This window comes from Dendrobium catenatum, unplaced genomic scaffold, assembly GCF_001605985.2.
Source record: "Dendrobium catenatum unplaced genomic scaffold, ASM160598v2 fragScaff_scaffold_260, whole genome shotgun sequence".
Lineage (NCBI taxonomy): Eukaryota > Viridiplantae > Streptophyta > Magnoliopsida > Asparagales > Orchidaceae > Dendrobium > Dendrobium catenatum.
This window is the reverse complement of record NW_021318722.1, coordinates 134,380-157,063: the sequence shown is the minus strand read 5'-3', so window position 1 is coordinate 157,063 and position 22,684 is coordinate 134,380. Positions and strand designations below refer to the sequence as shown.

General features: G+C 33.6%; 1 protein-coding gene across 1 annotated transcript; it reads left to right on the top strand.

Moving 5' to 3' along the window:
- Positions 1-14,194: 14,194 nt before the first annotated feature.
- On the top strand, positions 14,195-16,957 carry LOC110105686 (ethylene-responsive transcription factor WIN1). The gene is made up of 2 exons (XM_020835287.2): positions 14,195-14,964; positions 15,053-16,957. Exons 1-2 carry the CDS (start codon positions 14,885-14,887, stop codon positions 15,684-15,686), a joined length of 714 nt encoding a protein of 237 aa, XP_020690946.1. The 5' UTR covers positions 14,195-14,884; the 3' UTR covers positions 15,687-16,957.
- Positions 16,958-22,684: the final 5,727 nt, after the last annotated feature.

Below are 22,684 nucleotides of genomic sequence, written 5' to 3'. Positions count from 1 at the left end.
TTTTTAATATATCATGTCTTCATTTAATGCACATAATGGTCATATGTGTAGTTAATATCATATGTAATGTGGAGCCTAAGAATAGGAAAGTAGACACAACTAGGTATGCTAGATTTGTATGATGCAAGCATAGACATAATGCTTGTTATGTATTAAATTTATAAAGATGAATTTTCATGAGGGGGTTTTAGCAGTACACGCTTTACTTACTCTTCTAAGATTTTCATAGAGTGATAGACTATGGGAGTTTAGAGTTGTATTGAGGTTGAAAGAATTTAATATATCATTTGTCTCTTCATACTTGACTGAGTGCTCGGTAATGTATATGCTATGAATATCATCAATAAAAAGGAGAATCATTATGAAACATATTATATTTACATTCCATCAATCCAAAATAATTTATCTCAATAGTATTTCATTTAATTATTTTTATTTCAAATTAAGTGATTGAATCTCTATCAAAATTTATTTTTATTGAGTAAGATAATTAATGTAGTTGAAGTAGACAGTACTACTATTTGCAAGTAAACATTCTTTTTATGGGATCGATACTCTACTATATAACTATATTACTTGATTCATCACATATACTTATATATATTAAGTGAGATTTTTATAATTTTTATATCAAAGAAAACCTAAGTGAGATTTTTATAATTTTTATATCAAAGAAAACCTAAGCAGTATTTAGGAATTGATAAAGCCTTAAATTATTTTTATAGTTCTTTAGGTTACTCCAACGCACCCATCAATCAAAACACGTTATAATCCATTCAGTGAACTATTATTAAGTACTTGGAATCCTTTTGAACTATAGGGAATGATCAAAATTGGAGCATATGTTAAATAATCATTTAGTCTCTAAATATTATCCTCACAATCAGCTTCCCACTCAAAAAGGAGATGCCTTCTACATCAGTCTCATTAAAGGAATAGAGATATAAGAAAATTCCTTCATAAAATTTTTACAGTATCCACTCATACCCAAAAAACTACATACGTGAGATATGTTAGTAGGCCTTGTCCAATTGGTAACTACTTGCACTTTTTAGGGGTCTACAAAAATTCCTTCACTATTTACCACATGCACAAAAAATGTGATGTTTTCAGCCAGAATTCACATTTGGAGAATTTTGCTTATAACCTGTGCAATCTTAGAGTCTCAAAATAACCCTCAGATATGTTGCATGCTCTTTTTTAGATTTAAAATAAATTGGAATATCATTAATAAAAATGATATAAAATGATCTAGATATATTTTGAATATTCTATTCATCATATCCATAAAGATTGCAAATGCATTAATTACCTCAAAATGTATAACTAAGAACTCATAATGTTCATACATGGATGAATGCAACTTTTGCTACATCCTCCTCCTTCACCTTCAACTGGTATATCCAAACCATTGATAAATCTTAGAAAATACAAAAGTACCTTCTAGTTGATCAAATAAATCATTAATCCTAAGAAGAGGATATTTATTTTTAACTATTACTTTATTCAATGTCGAGCAACTCATACGTAGTCTCATTATCTCATACTTTTTCTTCAAAAATAGAATTGGTGAACCTTACGGGGACATGCTAGATTTGACAAATCATATGTCTACTAATTTCTACATTTGTGCTTTCAACTCTTGCAGCTCCTTATGTTTCTTAATATACAGAGCCATAGAAATTAAAGTTGTGCATGACAACACTTCAATACAAAAATCCACTTCCCTATTCATTGAAAAACTAATCAATTCTTCAAGAAATACATTAGGGAATTCTTTAACTATAAGAGTATTTTCATTTGATTCAAAAATTATTCATTTATCACATATATGTGCCATAAATACTATATTCCCCTTCTACCACAATTTGCAAACCTGCAATGAAGATATTAAACAAGATAACACTCATCTAACTCCTCAAAAATAATATATCTCATCCTATAGAGATAAAGTCGCCCTCTTTTTTGAACTATTAATCTAAGCATCATTCTAATTCAACAAATTCATATCCAAAATAACAACAAACTCAAACAGAGGTAACATTATCAACTTAAGTTTTCAATTTTTATTAGAATTTTCTATTTCATGCAATTGGACACAACCAGATAACTCATAAGTTATAGTAGGAAGAATAACAAATGGAGTAGTTCATTATATAACATAAAATAAGTTCAACATAGATAAGTACTTTTTAGATGTGAATGAATAACTAGCTACATAATCAAAGAGAATGCAACATAGAGTAACAGGAATATATGTCATACATATCACCACATTAGTTACACCCAAGGCCCCATGTTGAGTCAAACTATATACATTGACTTGAATTAGAGTTAGATAAATAGAAGCATTAACATCTCCTAACTACCAAAAACCTATCTTTTTATTGATCGACTACAATCTCAACTAAAAGATCACTCAATAAAAATATGGGGTTGGACTGCCCTCGATCTCCCTAACTACCTAGAGATTTTAGCTCTCACCTCAGAATGTCAATCAGGGCCAACAAATGGATAATTAACCAATCTATGTCTAGTACGACCACATCAGAAGTATTGTCTAATCAGCTATGACACTAACCCAAGTGTGTCCTACCACAATTTTGAGACATTGGTATCCCACTAATAAAACTTATAGAACCCATTGTATAACCATAAAAAGATATAAATATAAACTATTCTCTCCTGGATTCTCCATGTCCAAATCTACTCCTCTTTACACTAAAACCACTACTAGAAATCTCTCCCCCAAATATCTTTCTTCTAATAGTCAACTGCTTCTGAGTAGCTACAATATTATTCTCGATTAGACATGCTCTCTCCATAAACTTAAAAAAGTCAGAAATAAAAAAATGGCACTAGAGGTTGCCTCAAACTATCCCAAAGCCCTCTGATAAATCTATAACATTTTTTCTAGTGTATTAGCAAGTTGAGGAGCATATCTAGCCAGTGCAGTAAACTTGGCCTTGTATTGCATCATTGTCCTACTGTAACAACCTAAAATTTAATTTCCTTACATTTTTGAAAATTTGTCAAGAGACCATTGTGGTGCTAAGTCTGGAGCGCTATAGCGCTGAGCCATAATATATATTTACAAAGGTTGAGTCTACTGCCAAATTAACTATCAATATAAGTAAGATAGGAAACATGGTTGTCTATGGTGTTTTCCTATATTCAGCCATGTAGCCAACTCTATAGGAATCAATCTCAATCATATCAATCATATTTCCAAAAATTATTCACATCACAAGTCATTTAGGTCAAGTGGCTTTCTTGTCGAAAGTCATCACTTCATACCCGTTGGCGTATTATATCATATCAATCTGTCACTTTATGCCTCCCTTTTCATATGCTTTAAACTTACACCTCAAATCTTATTTTAAAAGAAAGCCCTTTGACCCATCCTCTTTTATAGGATAATATATTTCTAGCTAACATGAATAAGATAATCATTTCGGACTAGCCCTTTACATACACACAATTCACATCATATATAATATAGTAAACAAGTGATATTATGCTCAATGTTCAGCTCATTGCATCATTTAGTGCATATAAAATGTACGTATGAATCATGACTAGTGATATTCATAAAAAAAATATTATACTTATTTTCACATATATATGACCACAACAAATGAATTATAACAAATATACATGTCATACACTTGTATTATGAGGTTTTAATAATTATTTATATAATTTTTTATTTATAAAAATATCTCAAATTAGGGTATTTCTTCCAAAATACAAAATACACTATAAAAATTAATAAATTTACATTATATGTGCAAAATAATTAAAACTATAACATACTAAAGTTATACAATTGAAGTTTGCTACATATTGAGATATTGCAACTTTCTAAGTTTTGATCAAATTAAAATTAAGAAAATACAAAAATTAGAGGTAGAGTAATGGTAGCCTACTAGCTCTAAGACCTTTAAAAGCTAACTTTCTCTTTCCCCTATCTTTTTCTTTTCTATTTCCCTATTCTATTCTCTCCTAAAACAAAATGAAAGAGGAAATTGCGATTTGATGAGTTCTGTAAAGTGGAGAAATATTTTTAATAAAAAAATATTTTAAGGATGCATTGAAATTTATGTCTATTGTTTAATTTTTAGCATAAATTCTTATAAATTTTTTTACAACTTTAAAATTGGGATCCAAAAATTATGAAAAAATACACATAAAATAGCCCAACATGTCTAGAAAGCTCTAGTAAAATATGTTTGCAAACACCTAATGATCTTTGAAAGCCAACTTGTATTGTGTGTGTCAATTTATTAAGGAATAGTAATTAAATAAGAAACTTCTTATTTTCATATCTACAATGCCCATAAAATAAAAAAAATATATATTATAATTAGTGCACATCAATATTTATGATATGACAAAAATGATTTATAAATTAGACTTATAATGACTCCTAAAATATCATTTGATTGTTGTTAGTTAAAATATGAGTTATTAAATGTACTTTAACCAGAATACCTATTAACCTGAGTAGGACCTCATTAGAATTTAAAATATGATTGGCTTATTTAATTTTTAAAAGATTTGGAAAGAGACTTAGAAATTGAACTTAGAATGAAAACTTGATAAGGGAAGAATTTCCCTTAAGGGTGTTGCAACACTGATGTGAGGAGCGCTACAACAGTGAGCTGTTTTTATAATAAAAGAAGAATTGAAGTCTTTAGAGGCGTTGCCTTCTCTATTTGATGCATAACACTAACACTTGGGAGAGCTGCAACGTTGAGATCTCGATTTAAAAAAAGTTTACATAAAATGAGAACTCTTGGGAGCGCAACAACATTAAGTGATGAGCTCGACGTCGCTGACTACGTTTCATAGTTTTCTTAAAATTAAAGCTCTTTCTAGCCACTTTTTAATTGACATATTGTTCTTTTTGCTTTAATGCATTTTTCTAACATTATCGATCAAAAGTATATAAATTTCTTTCCCACTTAATAACATGTAACTACATGCATATCAAGTCTCTTAGGATAAAGTTTCTTTTGTAGGCATAGATTTTAATATGTTTACGTGTTATCTTAATATGCTAGCTAGGGGTTGTCCGAAATGAAACGTGATTATGAGATCAATTAAGTAGCTCTAATTATGTATAACTAGATTATTATATTCTCTATTTTTTGTAGGTATTATTTATGTTGTTAGTATTGTAAGTCCTGCACCATTCAAGTCTACGTCTTAGACTTTACCTATCTAAGATACTTAGTTGTTGTTGTTGTTATTGTTTTTTTTAACCTTGATTTGAGATTATGAGAATAATTCCATGCAACATAATTCATAATTGTTAACATAGTGTATTATAAGCTTGATAGCTAAGATGATGAGCCCATGAAGTCCTATCTATGTTATTTCTATTTTTTTTTCTAGACTCTTTAACTTTACCCATCACCCCATAGAGCCACTTTGCTCTCCTGTTAACTTATGGGTAATTCAAAGATTATTATCATATATGCTTTTTAATTATGTGAATTCATAACGTGTTTGTTTGATAAGTTTTATATTGGTTGTCAATTACCTAACGTAACCCACCACTTTTTTCATCTAGGACTTAGGACCAATAGAAAAATAATTTATGTAGTCAAACCCATATAGTAGGATAAAGGATTGTTGTTATGTTATAGTTGTAGTTTTTTTTTAAATTTTTTTTTTTCATGTGGAATGATAGTTGTATCACTTAATTACAATGATTCATGTTTTATCTTGTGAATTAACTCATTTCAAAACAAAAATTTTTTATTAGAATGGCAATCATTGAATATAGCCTTCTTTATGTTAACTAGGTAAATCAAAACATAGGGTTTGCTTATCGAGGTTGATTCTTGGAGGTGTCATCAATTGTAACTAACTTTAGAAAGCCTAGTCTCTTCAACAAACCAACTCAAATTCTTGACTTAACTTGACTTTGATAATATGACTTCTTATGCAAAAGATTTGTTGGTTCTACCCCATTGAATCTTTTCTCTTAGATCTTATTATAAAATCTCACATAACACCCTCATAAAATTATCTTTTCTTCCCCATAACAAGCTTTATTCACCAACATATGATGAGCAATCATCTACAAGGAAGAATTCACAAATTAATATATAAAAATAATGATCTAACACATAAATAAAAATATACTTCGTAATTTGAAATAATGATCCACAGTTCATAATGCATGGACATCTTCATGACAGAAACTTAATAATGCACCCACTTATAGTCCTCTCGCCCCATGGGTTAAAAAATACTTAATTATCTTTAACTAATCCAAGTATCTCAGTAAAAATAACAATGCTTTTATCATGATTGAGAAGGAAATCATTTACAAAGAAATATACCCCCAAACTTTCATACATCACAACTTTCAATGCACTCTATGAATGCTTTTTCTAAGCCTAATTTTTTTAAGTTTTTTATCTTTACATGAGTAGCTATCAATTAGCCTACTCATAGTCATCCTATTGAATTCCTCCTCAAGTTGATATTCTTTGAACCCTAACCCAATGATCTATGCCTCAAATTATTTTATAATTTTCCTCATCGCACTAGCTCTATATGTGACCCATGTAGCATAATAATACATTTATATGTCTAATTAGAGCAAGCATTTATAGTCCTAACAAAAATAACTCAAATGAGTAAATTTAAAAAGATATTATAGGGAAAAATAATATAATTTGAATCATATTTAAATTATATTTGAACAATGATTAAAAACTATTAAAACTTTGTTCAAACCTCATTTCACAACGATCAAATCTTGTTAAACTATAATAGATTCTTATTTGAACCTTGATTAAATCTTATTCAAACTATATTCCAACGATATTCAAATACTATCAAATAATATTCAAATCATGTTCAAACTTTTTTGAATCATTCAAAACTTATAGCTTGAACTATATTTTAATCATGTTTGAACCATCTTCAAACTTTGTTCAAACCTTATACCAACTAGGTTTGAAACTATTAAACTTTATCCAAACTATCTTCAATATTGTTCAAATCATCTTCAAAAGTAAGAATATAACATATTTAAACTTAGATAACTACACATATAACATCAATAACATCGAGCGACTACCTAGAGAAGAAGACAAAATATTTGTTGTGAAACTTTATTATAGATTGATCACATGTGAATAAAGATCGCTAGAGACAAAGATAATGGAACAAAAAAAATAAAAAGATCTAGCAGCTTATTTGAAAATTCATGTAACTACTTGCGCATGAATTTCAAATTATATTTCTATAAAGCAAGAATATTTTAATCTAAAATAATTTTTCAAACATATTTCTTAAAAACCCACTAAAACATGTACAGCCAATTTGGTGTATTATGAGGCATATAAAGTCAAAGTTCCCAAGATAAATCTTAAAATTACCAAACTTCTTTTAAAACACATATAAAATGAATTGAATTAATTGTTTATATACTATATTTATCTTATAATAAATTATAAAGTTAATAATTTTTTAGATACATCATAATTAAATTTTTAATAAAAAACTTTTATCTAAATAAAATAAATAAATAAATGTGTTATAGTAAAGAAAACAAAATGAGCATTTATTACAACTAAAATAAGGTTTAGCAATTTATCAATCCTCTTATGTGATGGACGTGGGCTCCGAAAATTCGCGCCCAGACCTCCCTTTTCTTCAAAAGAGTTTTAACAGATTAAGTTCCGAGACAACTTTTCAAAAGGCATATTGGGTTTGTAGATAAGACACTACCCAGAGATTTCGCCCTCATTTTGCGTGGACTTTAGATATGAGTTCTAGTTTTCTATAGGCGTAAGCCACTATAGTTAATTACCCCTCCCAATAATAAGAGAGAACTTTCAATTAAGGCTAGTCGTCAAATGAATACCTCGTACCCATGGATATGTGATGTTCAACATATAGTAGCAGCGTGGGTTTAGGAGGTGGAAATTGAAAATTAAAAACTTGACCTTCTTGCACTTAAAGCGGATGGTGGGGGAATGATGATGATGATCCAATCAAAATCCCTTAGTTTCGTTGTCCCGAGCATCATGGTCCCTGGTCTACTTAGTCAAAGAAGGTAGTCGACCAAACTTGAAAGAAGGATCCTTGTCAGCAACTATGGGTTGCACCGTCCAAGAGTACCTTGTAGACTTGGAGTGAGTATTTGTCTAAGGAGAAAATTTTAAATTCACCTTAACTAACAGAGGGCTAAAGCTCTATTGATTATATCCTATTGATTTGTATATAAATGATTTAGTTCCATTGGGCCATGACTGTAATTTAGTGATGCCATTTGACGGTAAACCACCCGATTTAGAGGGCCCAGTCATAACCGTTTACATGCGGTGTCATATGGCGATAAAATCACTAGTTAGAAGACACATGTCGTATCCTTATTGACAAGAGAATATTTGAAAATGAATCATAGTGATATTCTCGACCATATACTAGCTCTTTGAGAGCTAAAGTGATATATGAATTTGTCCACTTCGATAAACTATTGCGGTGGGTGGATAGGTTTTACTTTAAGCATTTAGGTAGTTGAATTTCAATTTTTAAAAGATTCAAGTTTAGATATTTTTTTGGAATTTTGAATTTCGAGGGCATTCAGGAAAATATTTGAAACTAACCCATTCGATTGAGATCTGCATTCAACACGACCATCATCAGAGTATTTATGGGCATTTCAAAATTTCATTTTGTTGATTGAACCTTGTCGACTATGTTTGTTGATGACAGAGGATCGAGTTTATTGTAGGCTTCAGATCTCTAGTAGTGAACCATTTTCTTAATAGACCTTAAAGGCCTAATATGAACTATAAAACAAAAGTTATCTTAGTTGATGCTGCGATTGCATATTTGTTTGATGGTTCGAGCCATATCGACTCCTAATCCATTCACATAAAAGGATTGTGCTCGAATTTAAGTTCATTTCTAAACCCGTGAAGCATCCTTAAACATCACGTGTGTACCCGTAACACACTCGTCAGGACACATGCGAGTATATATTCTTACATTTGTACAAGCTAATGTGCTTGTATGTGCACTCCTTTGTTTGTGTGCATACATGTTGCAGTATATGTGTGGGAGCATTTTGAAGCCATTTATGATCGATCAGTAGTGCGGGCAACCCTCAATTGAGTGTGCACAATATTTTACTTGAGAGCTTATACATGCATTATGCTCACTTGTATAAGTATTGCAAATCTGGTGGCTTTGCACTGCAACTATGGTTTGCTCGTGATCTTATGTATGTAGATACCTGCATTCGTCACAAGCTTCTATGATGGCTAATAAATAGTTGGTATTCGCTACCGCTTTTCTATATTTACGTAGTAGATAGCAAGTTGTGCACAAGATGGGTCTTCCACAACGACTCATAGAAGTTTTCACTTGTTGTAGATATGTTTCCTTGTGTGAATGTCGGTGTGTTTGACTGATGTTATAAGGCTATCACATGTGAGGATGCCGCAACAGCTCGTAAGTGCTTTGTATATACATGTTATATATATATATATATATATATATATTGTTTGTAAAACCCCTCAGAAGTTCTTTTTTTTAGGGCTGTTAGTCCGTACGAACTGACTTTAATACGGGACGAACTGAAGAAAATTGTGAAAAATCTGTATGGTTTGTATGGATGAACCTGAACTAGCCTGGATGAACCGTCGGGACAAAATTTGTCCAGAGAGCAAATCGTCTAGTAACGAATGCATTTTCATTTGAACGAATTTTGTACATAGGGCAAATCGTTCCGGGATGATTTGGGATCGTCCGGGATGATCTACATGGATATATATTGGATTAAGATATTTTGGAATCATTTGAAGAGAGAAAAAGCTGGAGAGAGAAAGAGAAGGAAAAAGAGAGGAAAGGCTTGGTTTTGGAGCTCGAAACTGTGTATTTTGTCTATGTTTGGGATTTCTGTCGACTGTATGATATTTTGAGGATTCTCTTCATTTGAGTTAAATCATGTTTATTGATTGCAATGCATTAATGGGATGTATATGAATGTGGATATATGATTGGATATACTACTATTACTGAAAGACAAGTAAAGACTGGTTGAACCGTTGGTTGAAGATCGACCTGTACAGGATGGTGGGCCGACGGGCTTTCCTTTAAAAAGGGTTTGATGTTATCCTCTATTGATCACGTGATACAACGATTGGGAGTCATAAGGAGATTATTATGCCGACGGGCAAGGGTGACGACCCTTATTGAGCCAACGGATACAACGATACAAAGATACAATGATACATCGATATTCCAAGACTAAAAAATGCCTTAATAGACAGTGATTGTACTTGTTAAGTAAGACTACTGTACTGGAATGCATGTGTAAGTACTGTTCTTATGATTTCCTTATGGACTTACTGATATTGTTTGATTTGTTATATCGACTGATTTATTGATATTGAACCGATTTATTGATTTATGTATGGATTTACTGATTTATTGATATTGACGGATTTATTGATTGAGTATAGATTTATTGATGAATTTATTTACTGATGGATTTACGGGTTTACTGTTACTATACGATTTTATTGATATTGCATATTGTATATGTCACTGAATACAGATACTGATATGGATATTGATATTGCATTAATTCATTGATACTATGTTGCATTGATTCATTGATATTATGGACACTGATACTATTGATTCATTGATACTACTGATACCGTACCGATACCGATACCAATACCGATACTACTGATTCACCGATACTACATATTCATTGCACTGATATTATGGCACGTGATACACCGAATACTAATTGATATATGTGATACCCTGATACATGTGATTTACCGAGCTTGTGATCTAGAATATGATTTTACTGCACTGATTGATTTATTGATTTGATTTCAACTCTTTTTAGCGATGTATTGATTTGATTGTTTTATATGATTTTATAACGATTGATACTATTGACCGGAGTATTGATTTGATTGATATTATTGATACGATGGCTTTTCTTTATGAATTTGACCGATGTTTGAAGATACGATCGAATTGACGTATGGATTGATTTATTGAGCATTATGGATTTTCTACTGTTTATCGATTCTCCTACCGACGATTATGGATTTTATTGATTATGCATTGATTACTAATTTTTGTATCGGCATAGATTCAATGATCATGTGCAAGTGACTGGTATGGATTTGACTGATTGACATGCATATTGTTTCAGTACCGTGCTTTGATTTCAGTTGTAGGCTTTGGTGACCTGCTGGGCTTTTTGAAGCTCATTATATGTGGTTAACAATTTCAGGTCTGAGCGAGGGAGCAGGAAGTGATGATTGATCAAAACTGTCGACGAATCCTTTCACTATAGACGCACGGGATGTCACATTGTCTTTGGGCTATCACAGCTCGTAGGTACTTGTACATATTGTAGACATGTTGTCTTTATCCTTGGATGATGAGTTGTGTGCATATACATTCATAAGGGACTCATCACATTTGTGACGTATTCAACCTCGTTGTTGGTAGATGGGAACTCTATATGCATCACAGGATTTCTTCCACCATCTCTTTAATTTGTAGGTCAGCTATTGTATACATGACGAGCTTCTTACAATTGTTTGTAGGTGTATGTATTCACTACGGGTCTTTGGTTCTTGTTTGTAGATACCACATGCATTTGTATCCTCCTGCAATCTTTCATACTCACAGCACTTTAGTTATTAATATTCTCAAATAAACCACATCAACCGTCATTGCTTGTAGACATTTGCATTCGTCGCATGTCAATTTCCTTTGCTTGTAGGAACATATGCATCTACACGTAGATGGTTTGTTGTTGGTGTATTTATGTTTGTAGAGGATCTATCATTCTTGCGATGTGTCTATTGTTGTTAATCATCACCAATAGGTGCATTATTATGCATACAACACATCTCTTATCACTGTCATCAGACATTAGCATTCATAGTATGTCGTACCATATTATGTATGTTTGCAAGGGACTTTGTTATTTGCAAGCAAGTTAGCGTATTCGCTTGTGTATTGACTTTCAATTATTCATAAAAATTTGTTATATTTACTTTTTGGTTGATCAGCGTTGACCGTAGGAATGTTGCTACACTGCTGATTTTCTTGTGAGCATCGACTGGCAAGTTGCTACTTTCACCGTGCATTAAACCACCACGTTCACAAAGTTTGCAACATATATCTGCAAGCTAGCTAATATCGGTTGTAGGGAGATTGTTACATTCAGAATTTATTTGATTTCGTCACTTACTAGCATATTAGTGCACTTTTATGTCGGCTAAGGGCTATTGATTGTAAGTGGGTTATCTTCATCATAAACTCCTTCCCTTATTTTCTAATTGCGTTGCATTCCTTGTGCATAATTGCGAGTAAATTCTCGCAATGATTGCATGTCAAATTCCTCTGCTTGTGGGGTCAAATGTACTTGCTTAGGTTTTGATGTTGACCACTGAGCACTTTTATATTTACTGCACACCAATCTTACATTTATGGAATACTGATCTATTTATTTGTATGTCGACTAGTGTCAATCACAGAAATGCAGCAACACTTGCTGGTTCATTCTTCATACTTAACTTAAGAGCACATTACTGTGTTCATTGCGGTTATTAGGCCCCTTTCATAAGCATGAGCATCATTTTTCAATTAATATCTTTCACAAGTAACTCATGGTGCAGATTGGAAATTTCATGCATTAACTTACATGCCCATATGAATATTGGTATTGGCTACATGATATTGTTGTATTCATTGCACATTTTTCATATATCCCTCAAGAACGTGCCACCCATAATTAAGGTGAGTGGCCTGCATTCATATTATATGCTCCCTTCAGATTGATTGTGGTTTGTGGGCATTAGTTTGCAATGTGTTTGGCAATTTATCCATCATGAGTTTTATGATTACTCATTGATCTTCATATTGCTTATTTCTTCCGAGCGGGATGTAGGATTCTTATCCACCGCGATTCATTGTTTGTAAGCGAGTTATTACATATTCAATTTGATCTTTGCTTGCAAGCAAGTTGTGATGGAATCCATGAGTCCTTGTAATTGTTCATTAATGTCCATGCGGATGCTCGTGATTATTACTTGACATTTGTACTTTTAACGTGACCGTGCATTTATTAATTTAAATGACCGATTCCATATGCATCTTGTTCAAGTCCCTTGCTATTCATTTTGCAAATTCAAGTTTGTTGTTAATTGTTCAATTTTATGTCCCATGTTCACCATAAATTTTGGTAACCTTCCGACATCCCCCCTTTTTAGGGAAATTTCCAGGAATCTTAGCCTACCTGCTAAGTTAAGAAAGACGTGTACAACCGGTATCAAATAGCACCGCGACCGTAGTCTTCAATCCTACCACGCCAAAAAAGATATGCATGTGATTTCGGAATACCTATTTGAAGACGCACAGTTATTTCCCCGCCAGCATTGAGGCGCTTACGGGCACTTAAATTTTGCCCCACCGTGCTAAGAAGAAACACACACAGGGCTCGCCCACCTCGGCGTCAATTCCCTTCCACCTCTCAAAAAACAAGACTTTGTATGTTTCATACCTACATGATATGACGATGACTTTGACGACGACAATTTGCAAAAATGCACAAATATACATTTTTCTCTTATCATTTTTCCTTTATTTTTTTTTCCATCATTTCATTTATTATTATTATTATTATTATTATTATTATTATTATTATTATTATTATTATTATTATTATTATTATTATTATTATTATTATTATTATTAAAAAAAAAAAAAAAAACAATTTTAGCAGTTTTTAATTAAAATGAAAAAAATTTACATATATAATACTAAAAATTTACTTATTAGATTTATATACTAGATTCCTTCAATTTACCCATATATATCATCTTAACATCTAAATAACAACAATAATATCATCGTAATCGATGTATTAAAAAAAATCATACTCATTTTTATATGTTCTCATCTTGAGAACGAACAAAAAATAGCTATAAAATATTATCGGTTGGGTGAAGAGTTTTTAATTCAGTGACCACATCTTCCTCAATTAATAAATAACCTCTTTAACTAGACCAATCCCATATTAAGCTACATTGAGCAAAGCTTAAGGAGGACCACCGAGATAGTGATGTAATAATGAAAAAGCTCAAGGGGTAATTAGACAATGATGCAGTTAGCTAGCTAGTTAGCTTCATGTGCAAAAGTAATTACTAATTATTAGAAAATCGAGCAAAATTGTGAAGTAAATGAAAAGTATACAGGAAAGCAGGGGATTAATGGTCTCCTCCCGTGGAAAGTCCAAGTCTCCGAGCAGCTTTGGCTCAACAAGATGCTATTATTATGCCAAAGGTGTAGGTGAGAAGGTTAATTACACAATGTACTATAGTTGTTACATGATGCACATGCATCTTCTTCATCATCATCATCATCATCATCATCTCTCATCACTGTTCTCAGTTCTTCTTTGTTCATCTCTCTCTCTCTCTCTTTCTCTCCCTTCCTTTCTCTTGCCGACAGCTTCTGCTCCTCTACTGCTACATCTCCTGCACATTCTCTCCATGGATCCCCTCCTCCCCACCTCTTATTAAAATGCTTGGCTTATACCTCTTTAGGCTCTTTGTAATTATCAGTAGCTGCCAGCTTAATTGATTCCCCAGCGGCCACAATTTCTATTTAAATTTACCCCACCAAGCTAACTAACTCCCCCCCACTTCAATTCACAGCTTCGATCTTCCATTTCATCGTATTCAGCCTGTGTATAAGTGTACTTGTCTCCTCACACTGCCACTTCAATTCAGCAGTCCCCTTGATCCCTCTCTTTCTCTCTGCATATAGTGTCCAGTACTTAGTTGAGCTTCAAAATAATAATTCCATGGTACAGTCGAAGAAATTCAGAGGAGTGAGGCAAAGGCATTGGGGGTCATGGGTTTCAGAGATTCGCCATCCACTTCTGTAAGTCGGTCTCTATACTCTCAATTACTTGTTTCTTCTCACTACGATGCAAAAGAAGGGTAAACCGTATATAATTGCGTACGTGCAGGAAGAGAAGGGTGTGGCTGGGCACCTTTGAGACTGCAGAGGAGGCCGCCCGCGCTTATGATGAGGCGGCCGTGCTTATGAGTGGCCGCAATGCCAAAACCAATTTTCCTGTGCCTACCACTAACGCAGGCGAGCCTGGCATCCTGTCCGGTGGCGGCCGCAGCAACCAAACTCCTGCCGGCGCTAACAGCACAAATGTTAGCAGCAACAGCAACAGCAACAGCAATAACAACAGTAGCAGTCTCTCTGAGGTGCTCAGCGCGAAGCTCCGTCGATGCTGCAAGACCCCCTCCCCGTCACTTACTTGCCTCCGTCTCGACACAGAGAGCTCCCACATTGGCGTCTGGCAAAAGCGAGCTGGCTCGCGTGCTGAGTCCAGCTGGGTGATGACTGTCAAGCTCGACATCGCCGCGCCACGGGCACTATTGGAAAGCCCCACCATGTCTCTGCCACCGCCTTCGCTGTCACCTACACAGCAGCAACAGCAGCACCACCAACAACAACAACAGCAGATAATGGTGGTGGAGGAAGAGGAAGAGGAAGAGGATCAGGATAGGATTGCTTTGCAGATGATTGAAGAACTACTCCACAGGAGTTCAGCAACGCCCACTTGCAGTACCCTTCTTGATCATTAACGCATGGATTACAAACCTAATGCTGCTTTCTCTATTATTATGTCTTAATCCTATATCAGTGGTCAGCCTTTGGCACCAACCAACTTTATTATATAAATATAAATAAATGTATAAATATATATATATACGTCAATCTACCAGTGCTACCAAAGCCAAAAAGCAGCTACCATGCATGTTTATATATGTTTATTTAGACGTTTACCAATGTTTGATTATAAATATATTTATATATGTTTCAACTGCACCTCACTCCCTTTTTTGTTTCTTCTTCCCTGCCTCTCTTATGTTACATCTCCATCCCAAGCAAAACCTTATGCTCCATTCGAAATAAACTATAAATGGAATGGAATATTATTGACTCGGTTAGAATGGTTACTGCTCTCTCTCTCTCTCTGTCTCCTTTCAATTAGCTGGCTTGAAACAGAGAGACTTCTCTGTTAATATACACGCGGGAATACGTCGTCTTCTACTGCAACATCTCTGTCCCGAAATGTCAAAATAAAATCCAGAAGTCTTTACGCACAGTGTTCGGTATTATTCTACAAGTTTGGAGATAAATACGACTGCTAATGCTCGGTATCCAGAATGACAGATTGCCTATTTGTAAAACAAAAACAGGATTGTCCTTTCGATTGCTTAAGCAAAGTGGTATTTTTTTTTTTTTAATTTTAGGATTGGTCATGAGGAAGTAACTTCTCTTGCTAATGGGCCACTCATTTAGAGCTTTGATTGATTGTTTTTTCTTTTCTATATAGAGAAAATTGAGAAGTTGCTGTCAAAAAAGTTGCATTAAAAAGCTTCATTATAAAAGCAACAACAAGCTGATCAATCAGAAACTTCAAATCCAAGTTGTGTCTAAGAAAATCACGCTAATGTTCATCAAAAGGATAACTATGCCGAACATTTTGAATCGACTAAACAAAATATTATTCTTTTAATTCGTAATTCTGAAAGTGGCTGTTTTGCGGCAGTATTTAACTCCTGAAAACTGACTAAAAAAACATTAACCAATGAACCCTTATACTACATATTGTGTGATAAGATCGTATGAAAATGCTTCAGAGCCAAATGCTTTTGCCACTTTAAACAATACTACGCAAACATCCCAAAATGCACTTTCATTTCCAGTGAGACAAAGAATGAGTGCAGTAGCTGCAACATAAAATGATAATTGAAAATAATTCTTTTTTTTTAAGGATGAAATTTTATCATAAGTTATTGAAAATATTAGATGAGCTAGCAATCACAAAGAACTCTCAAAAAAAAAAAAACTAAAAACATTAGATCAAGATTACTTCAAAGATAGCAATTAATAACCATCCATGAAACGAGAAGCAATCTCATATTCAAATGATAGCCAAATCTAGAACGTCCAAGTCAGTAAAGTTACCGCATCTAATTTGGAATCTAGTAAGCCTGAGTAAGTGAAGAAATTTTTTTTTTCTCAATTTGTGCCTCACCAAAAAACACAATAAAATCTTTTATCCATTGAATCAGTTAAACTTTTGATTGAATAGTAAGGCTAAATTGAATAGAGTCATCAATAACCTCTACATCAGAACAATCATAAGTAGCATTGGGAAGCATAATGGTTACATTACATAGAGAAGAGAAAGTAGGGGTGAGAGCTGGATTCTCGATAGGCTGATATATTGTTTTCCCGCTATTTGAGTTTTAGGAGACCCAATATAAATGTCAAAATGTCAAATGCAACATGAGATGTATGAGCAAGGGGGACAGTGGCAACCAGCAAACTTACAGCAGTAATGGAACTCGCTAACTCAAGATATGAAACTAAAGCAGTATCCAGAGCTCAAGTGTAACACCTCCTAAACCCATGAGCTGATGCACTTGTTCCAACCTAGTTTGGTAAGTAGAATTTCTACATTCGTGTTTGCTGCATGTGTCTTTGAGTGTTCTGGGTGCTTACTTGTGCTTGAATCTATTTTGAAGTGGGTTCTAAAAATTCGTGTGCATGTGTATGAAAATCTGAAATTTTCTATTTGGAGTGCAGTGGTGCTGGGCTGGTAATGGTGCGACGTTGAGCTCCCTAGCCGATTTATGGAAAATAAATTAATGTTGCGGCTTTGGGGTCCAGTGCAACGGCTCTCTGTTCTCTAGTGGAGAGCGCTGCGGTGCCAGGTCAAAATTTTATAAAAATATCTAAAATCATTTTCCATCTCATTTGCCTTAAAACTCTTTTAATCCATTTAGAGAGATAGATAGAGAGAGAGAGAAGGTTTTAGAGAGAAAGTTAAATTTTGGGCACCTCCGATCCGTTTTCTACTCTTGGCCTAGTTCAAGAAATTGTCCGGATTGAGGTAAGTTACATTTCACCTATCTCATTTTAAAAAATGCAAGAATTTTGAAATTTTGTTGATTTAATTTATAAATTGTATCGCAAAAAGGAGGATAACTTTGTACAAGCAAAACTTTCCCGTGTAACTTTATGTATGTGGTAGAGCTAGTCATAATGGACATTTAAATAATTTTCTGAAAAATTTACACAGGACAATTTGAAAGGTGCACTATTTTATTTAACTAGAAAATAAGACTGTAGTTTAATTAAAGCTTCAAAACAACATTCTGAACAACCTATGGTAAGCTAATACCATTTTGAGACAATGAAATTCTACTCAATAGTTGAATTTGTTGCCTACCGATAAAGCCTTCTGTGAAATACTGAAATTGATGTATTTATATTTTTTTCTACTACAATATAATGAATTATATGTTTATCTGCTTGAAATGTATACTTTGAGGAGATTTGAAATGAGATGGAAGTTCTGTTATGATGTTATATGCACAAGGGGTCATAAGGATATAAAATTTTAAATATCTAATATGTGCTAAGCATTCGGAGTTATAAGTGTTTGTTTTTTGATATGCTAGAACAGTGAGTCATAAGAGTTTGTTTCTAATTGCAGGTATAAGGGCCTGAGAAAAAATTATTATTTTTCTATTCTGATATATGAAGTATTTGTTTAATTACTTTTAGTACACAATTTGTGTTATTTCAGTTAATTACAATCACTATTAGGCTCGATAAATCTTTGGTGAACTGCTTTTAAATTCAGTTAAATGTATAATAAGAATTTTTTTTGAAAATTTAGATTTGTGGGTATGACCTACTAAGCTGTGTTAGCTCACATATACTCTGCTTTCTGTTTTAAATAGGGGAAAGAGGAAAGAGCCAATTAAATAGCTAAGTAATCAGGATTTGAGCCTGTATAGATATTTTTCTAATTTTATAAAGTTGTGGCTAGTTTGTTTTATTTGTTGTGTCTTGTGTTTGTAGTCATGTACTATATTGTAAATATTATATATATATATATATATATATATATATTGATGATGAATAAAAAGAATAAAATTTGTGGATGAGTTTATTTTCTGTGTATTCGAAGTTTATTAGAAGCTCTATTGTCTGAATGGTTTACTAGAACTCTAAAAAAGTTCTCTGAAACTTAGATCTTGAGCTCGGCATGTTAAAATTCAACACGATGTGACCTGTTAGTCTATGGATCATATCAGTTAGGTTGTTACATTGAGAACATCCCATAATGACTAACACAAATGGATCATCCCCGAGCAAGTTGGAAAAGGCCGATTGATCATGAGAATTAACCATATAAATATCTTGTAATCATGAATTATGATCAAGCGAGCAATCCCCAATAGAATGGCCCATAAAAAAAAAAAATTTATCAATTATGGGTGCGCCTTTAAGTAATCATTATAATTATATTATGACTGATGATTTTGCACGTTGACAGAATGAGGGCAAATCCTCAATTTCTATTTTTCACCAATAACATTATGAAGAAATGTCAATCCATACTTTCCTAGTCAAAAGGAGTTGAAACATCTATCTAAACAAGAACCTAGACCACAGATGATCAGAAGAGTCTAGTAGTAATAACACCAGATTGAATTGGCTTCCCAAAATTTGATCCCAAAAAGAATAATATAAATTGATTGATGTTGTAAAACCCGCCAAATGCTGTTTTAGACCTCGCATGCTTTTCAAAGCGCCGCGACGAATTTTTAGTGAAAAATTCGAGGTTGTCGGAATTCGACGGGAATTTTTTTATAAAATTCTACGCAAAATTCTAAGAAATTTGATATATAAAACTTGTATTTGATTTTGCTCAATTTAAGAATTAAAATTCGCATAAGTTTGATAATGCCCATAATGCCCTTGAGGAGTTTTAAATCACAAATGGTTTAAGTGAGGGTAGTTTGGACTTTAGGCTATTAGAATGAGGCTTCCACTCTAAATAGGGGACCGAAATATTTCGGTCCCCCATCCTTGCTAGCGGCCGAACCGAGCACGAGAGGAAAGGGGCGCGGGTAGGAGGCGGAGCCAGAGCTTTTAGGGGTGGTTTTCAGCGGCGTTTCGCGAGGGAGATTGAAGGGAACTCGTGTAGAAGAATAAGGTAAGTGGTTTGCTAGTGTTTCCTTTCTTTTTCTTTGAGTTTTCTCTAAAGAATGAAATTAGGGTTTGGTGGAAATGAGAGATTTCTTTGAGAAAAGCTTAGGGGAGGGTTAAAGGATGTTTTTTTAAACTTAAGAATGAAATGCTTTCACTAAAATTGTGGATTTCAAAAATTAGGGTTTCCTCATTATTTTCTTTTCTTTCAAATTGGGTTTGTAGGATAGTTTTTAAATGATATTAGGAGCTCCATAATAGAAAAATAATGCATTTTCGTGAAGAAATTTTAGATTTGGAAATTAGGGTTTTCCCCTAATCGTAGAATTTTTTAGCTTGAAGGTTTCCTTTAGGTTTGGGAAGACTCTTAGAAGCAAACTTAGGACTCTTACATCAAAAAGAACCAATTTTCCTATTTTTGGTATTTAAAAATTCCGAAAATAAAAGTTAATTTTAAATGCTAATTGAATGTAAGGAATGGTGTGTGTTTCATTTAGGTATTGAACGCGTGGAAAGGAAGAGTTCGTAAGGATAATTGGCGGCGCACATTGTTTTGAGGTAGGTAAATGTGACACTTTTAAATTTAGAAGAAAATTTCAATTCTTTCCCCCATAACATGTTTTATAATGTTGTGAAAATATTTATCATTCTTCCAATCGTACTGCTTTTATATTTTATTATGCTCTAAATGTCATGCACCTGTTCCTATGGTTGCCTAATTATATGAATTCATTTGGAAATAGTTTAGAGACAATCGAGCTTAGACTTAATATCATACATAAGTTCTTACTCATGTGTTATCTTACATTGCAAGTACATCTCTAATGTGATGGTATATAATGCACTTGTTTCTTTCTAAAGTGATGAATAAAGAATGTACTTAGCTCATTTTATTCCTAATGCTAACATGAAATCATGTAGCACATTAGGAGACAATTGATCATATGCATGAATGAGAATATTCCTATGAATAATTAAAGAACGAATGTATGTGCATGTTGATGCGGAGGTATCTTTGGTAAAGGGATGCTCTTCTGAGCATTGGTAAAGGTGGTTCTTATGAACCAAATGGTAAAGATGGTTTTTATGAACCAAATGAAAAAGGAATGACCAAACAAATTGTACCTGATTAGTACAAAAGATACCTCCGAGACGGGTGATTACAAGATGCATATAAAATATCTTATGATTCATGAAAACAATTCATGTATTATGTGAAGTGATTGGTTGCAAGCTCAACTAAAGAAAGAGGCTTAATGGTTCACCTAGAGGCATGTTACTTAACTTTTATGATTTGTTTAATGTTTCTATACAAAGCATTGACATACATGTTATTTCCCTCGCCTTCTTCTCTAAATTTAATTGAAAAATCATTTGTCTATTGAGTTATGACTCACCCATGTTGTGGGAAATTTTTAGGAGGATCGAATAGAGGATAGGTAATGGCAGGCCAAACACCGCGCACTTACTGTCGTAGGGAGACGACAGGCGGCAGGTTCTTTTGAGTTTTGTTATTTTGATGATAGAAGGTTGTTGTGTAGATTTTTGTGAGAGTTAAATTTGTATAGATCCCTTCTTTTGGAAGAACTCTCTTTGTATATATTTCTTTTGAAAGATGAATGAAAAGTGAAAGTTTTAATTGGATTTACTTTAGTGGCTCTTTCATTTTATAGTTGAAAATGTTTGGTTTATGTTAGATCTTTTGATGTTATGCTATGAAGGTTTATTCCATCCTGTCCGACCTCTGTTCCCGCCTCGCACTTGCGAGCTAATCAGGCCGGGTCGTGACAAGAGTGGTATCAGAGCAAAATGATTTGAGAATAGATTTTATGAAAGAGCCAATAGGATGATCCTATAGGTTAGAGTAGGTATAAGATGCATGTGCTGTATATTGCTTAGATTGCTTTGTTGCTTTATGTTTCAGGGCTGAGGAATTTGAACCTGATGCCACTGATGGCAATACTGAAGAGGCCAGGAGGAAATTGCCAGCTGTAGTGGAGCCTCAAGACAGTAGCATTAATGCTACTTTGGATTCTTTCACCCAAATGATGGTGGCTATGACACAGATGATAAAGAGTACTCAGACTCAAGCTGGAGGCAGTGGAAGCACTGTGATGGACAAGAATTTAAAGTTATTCCAAGATATGAAGCCCCCATCATTCGTAGGAGGTGGACCCATAGAGGCGGAGGATTGATTAATGAAGGTTGAGAGGATTTTGGAAGGAATGCTATGTGCCCTCCAGAAAGAAGGATTTCCTTAGCTGCTTATGCCTTCAATAGGGAAGCAGAAAGATGGTGGAGAAGTCAGCTAGAAGAAACTTTTGGTGGGAGACCTAGCAGCCAAGTGACATGGGAGGAGTTTGTTAAGGTGTTTAGAGATTGGTATGTACCGATGACTGCTAGGAGGTCAATGTAAGACAAATTTATGAGACTAGTGCAGGGCAACAGGACCATTACACAATATGAGGCTGATTTCACCATGCTTTCTAGGCATGCCTCTCATTTAATTCCTAATGCATAAGAGAAATGCCATCGCTTCCTTTGTGGCTTGAGGGATAGCATTAGA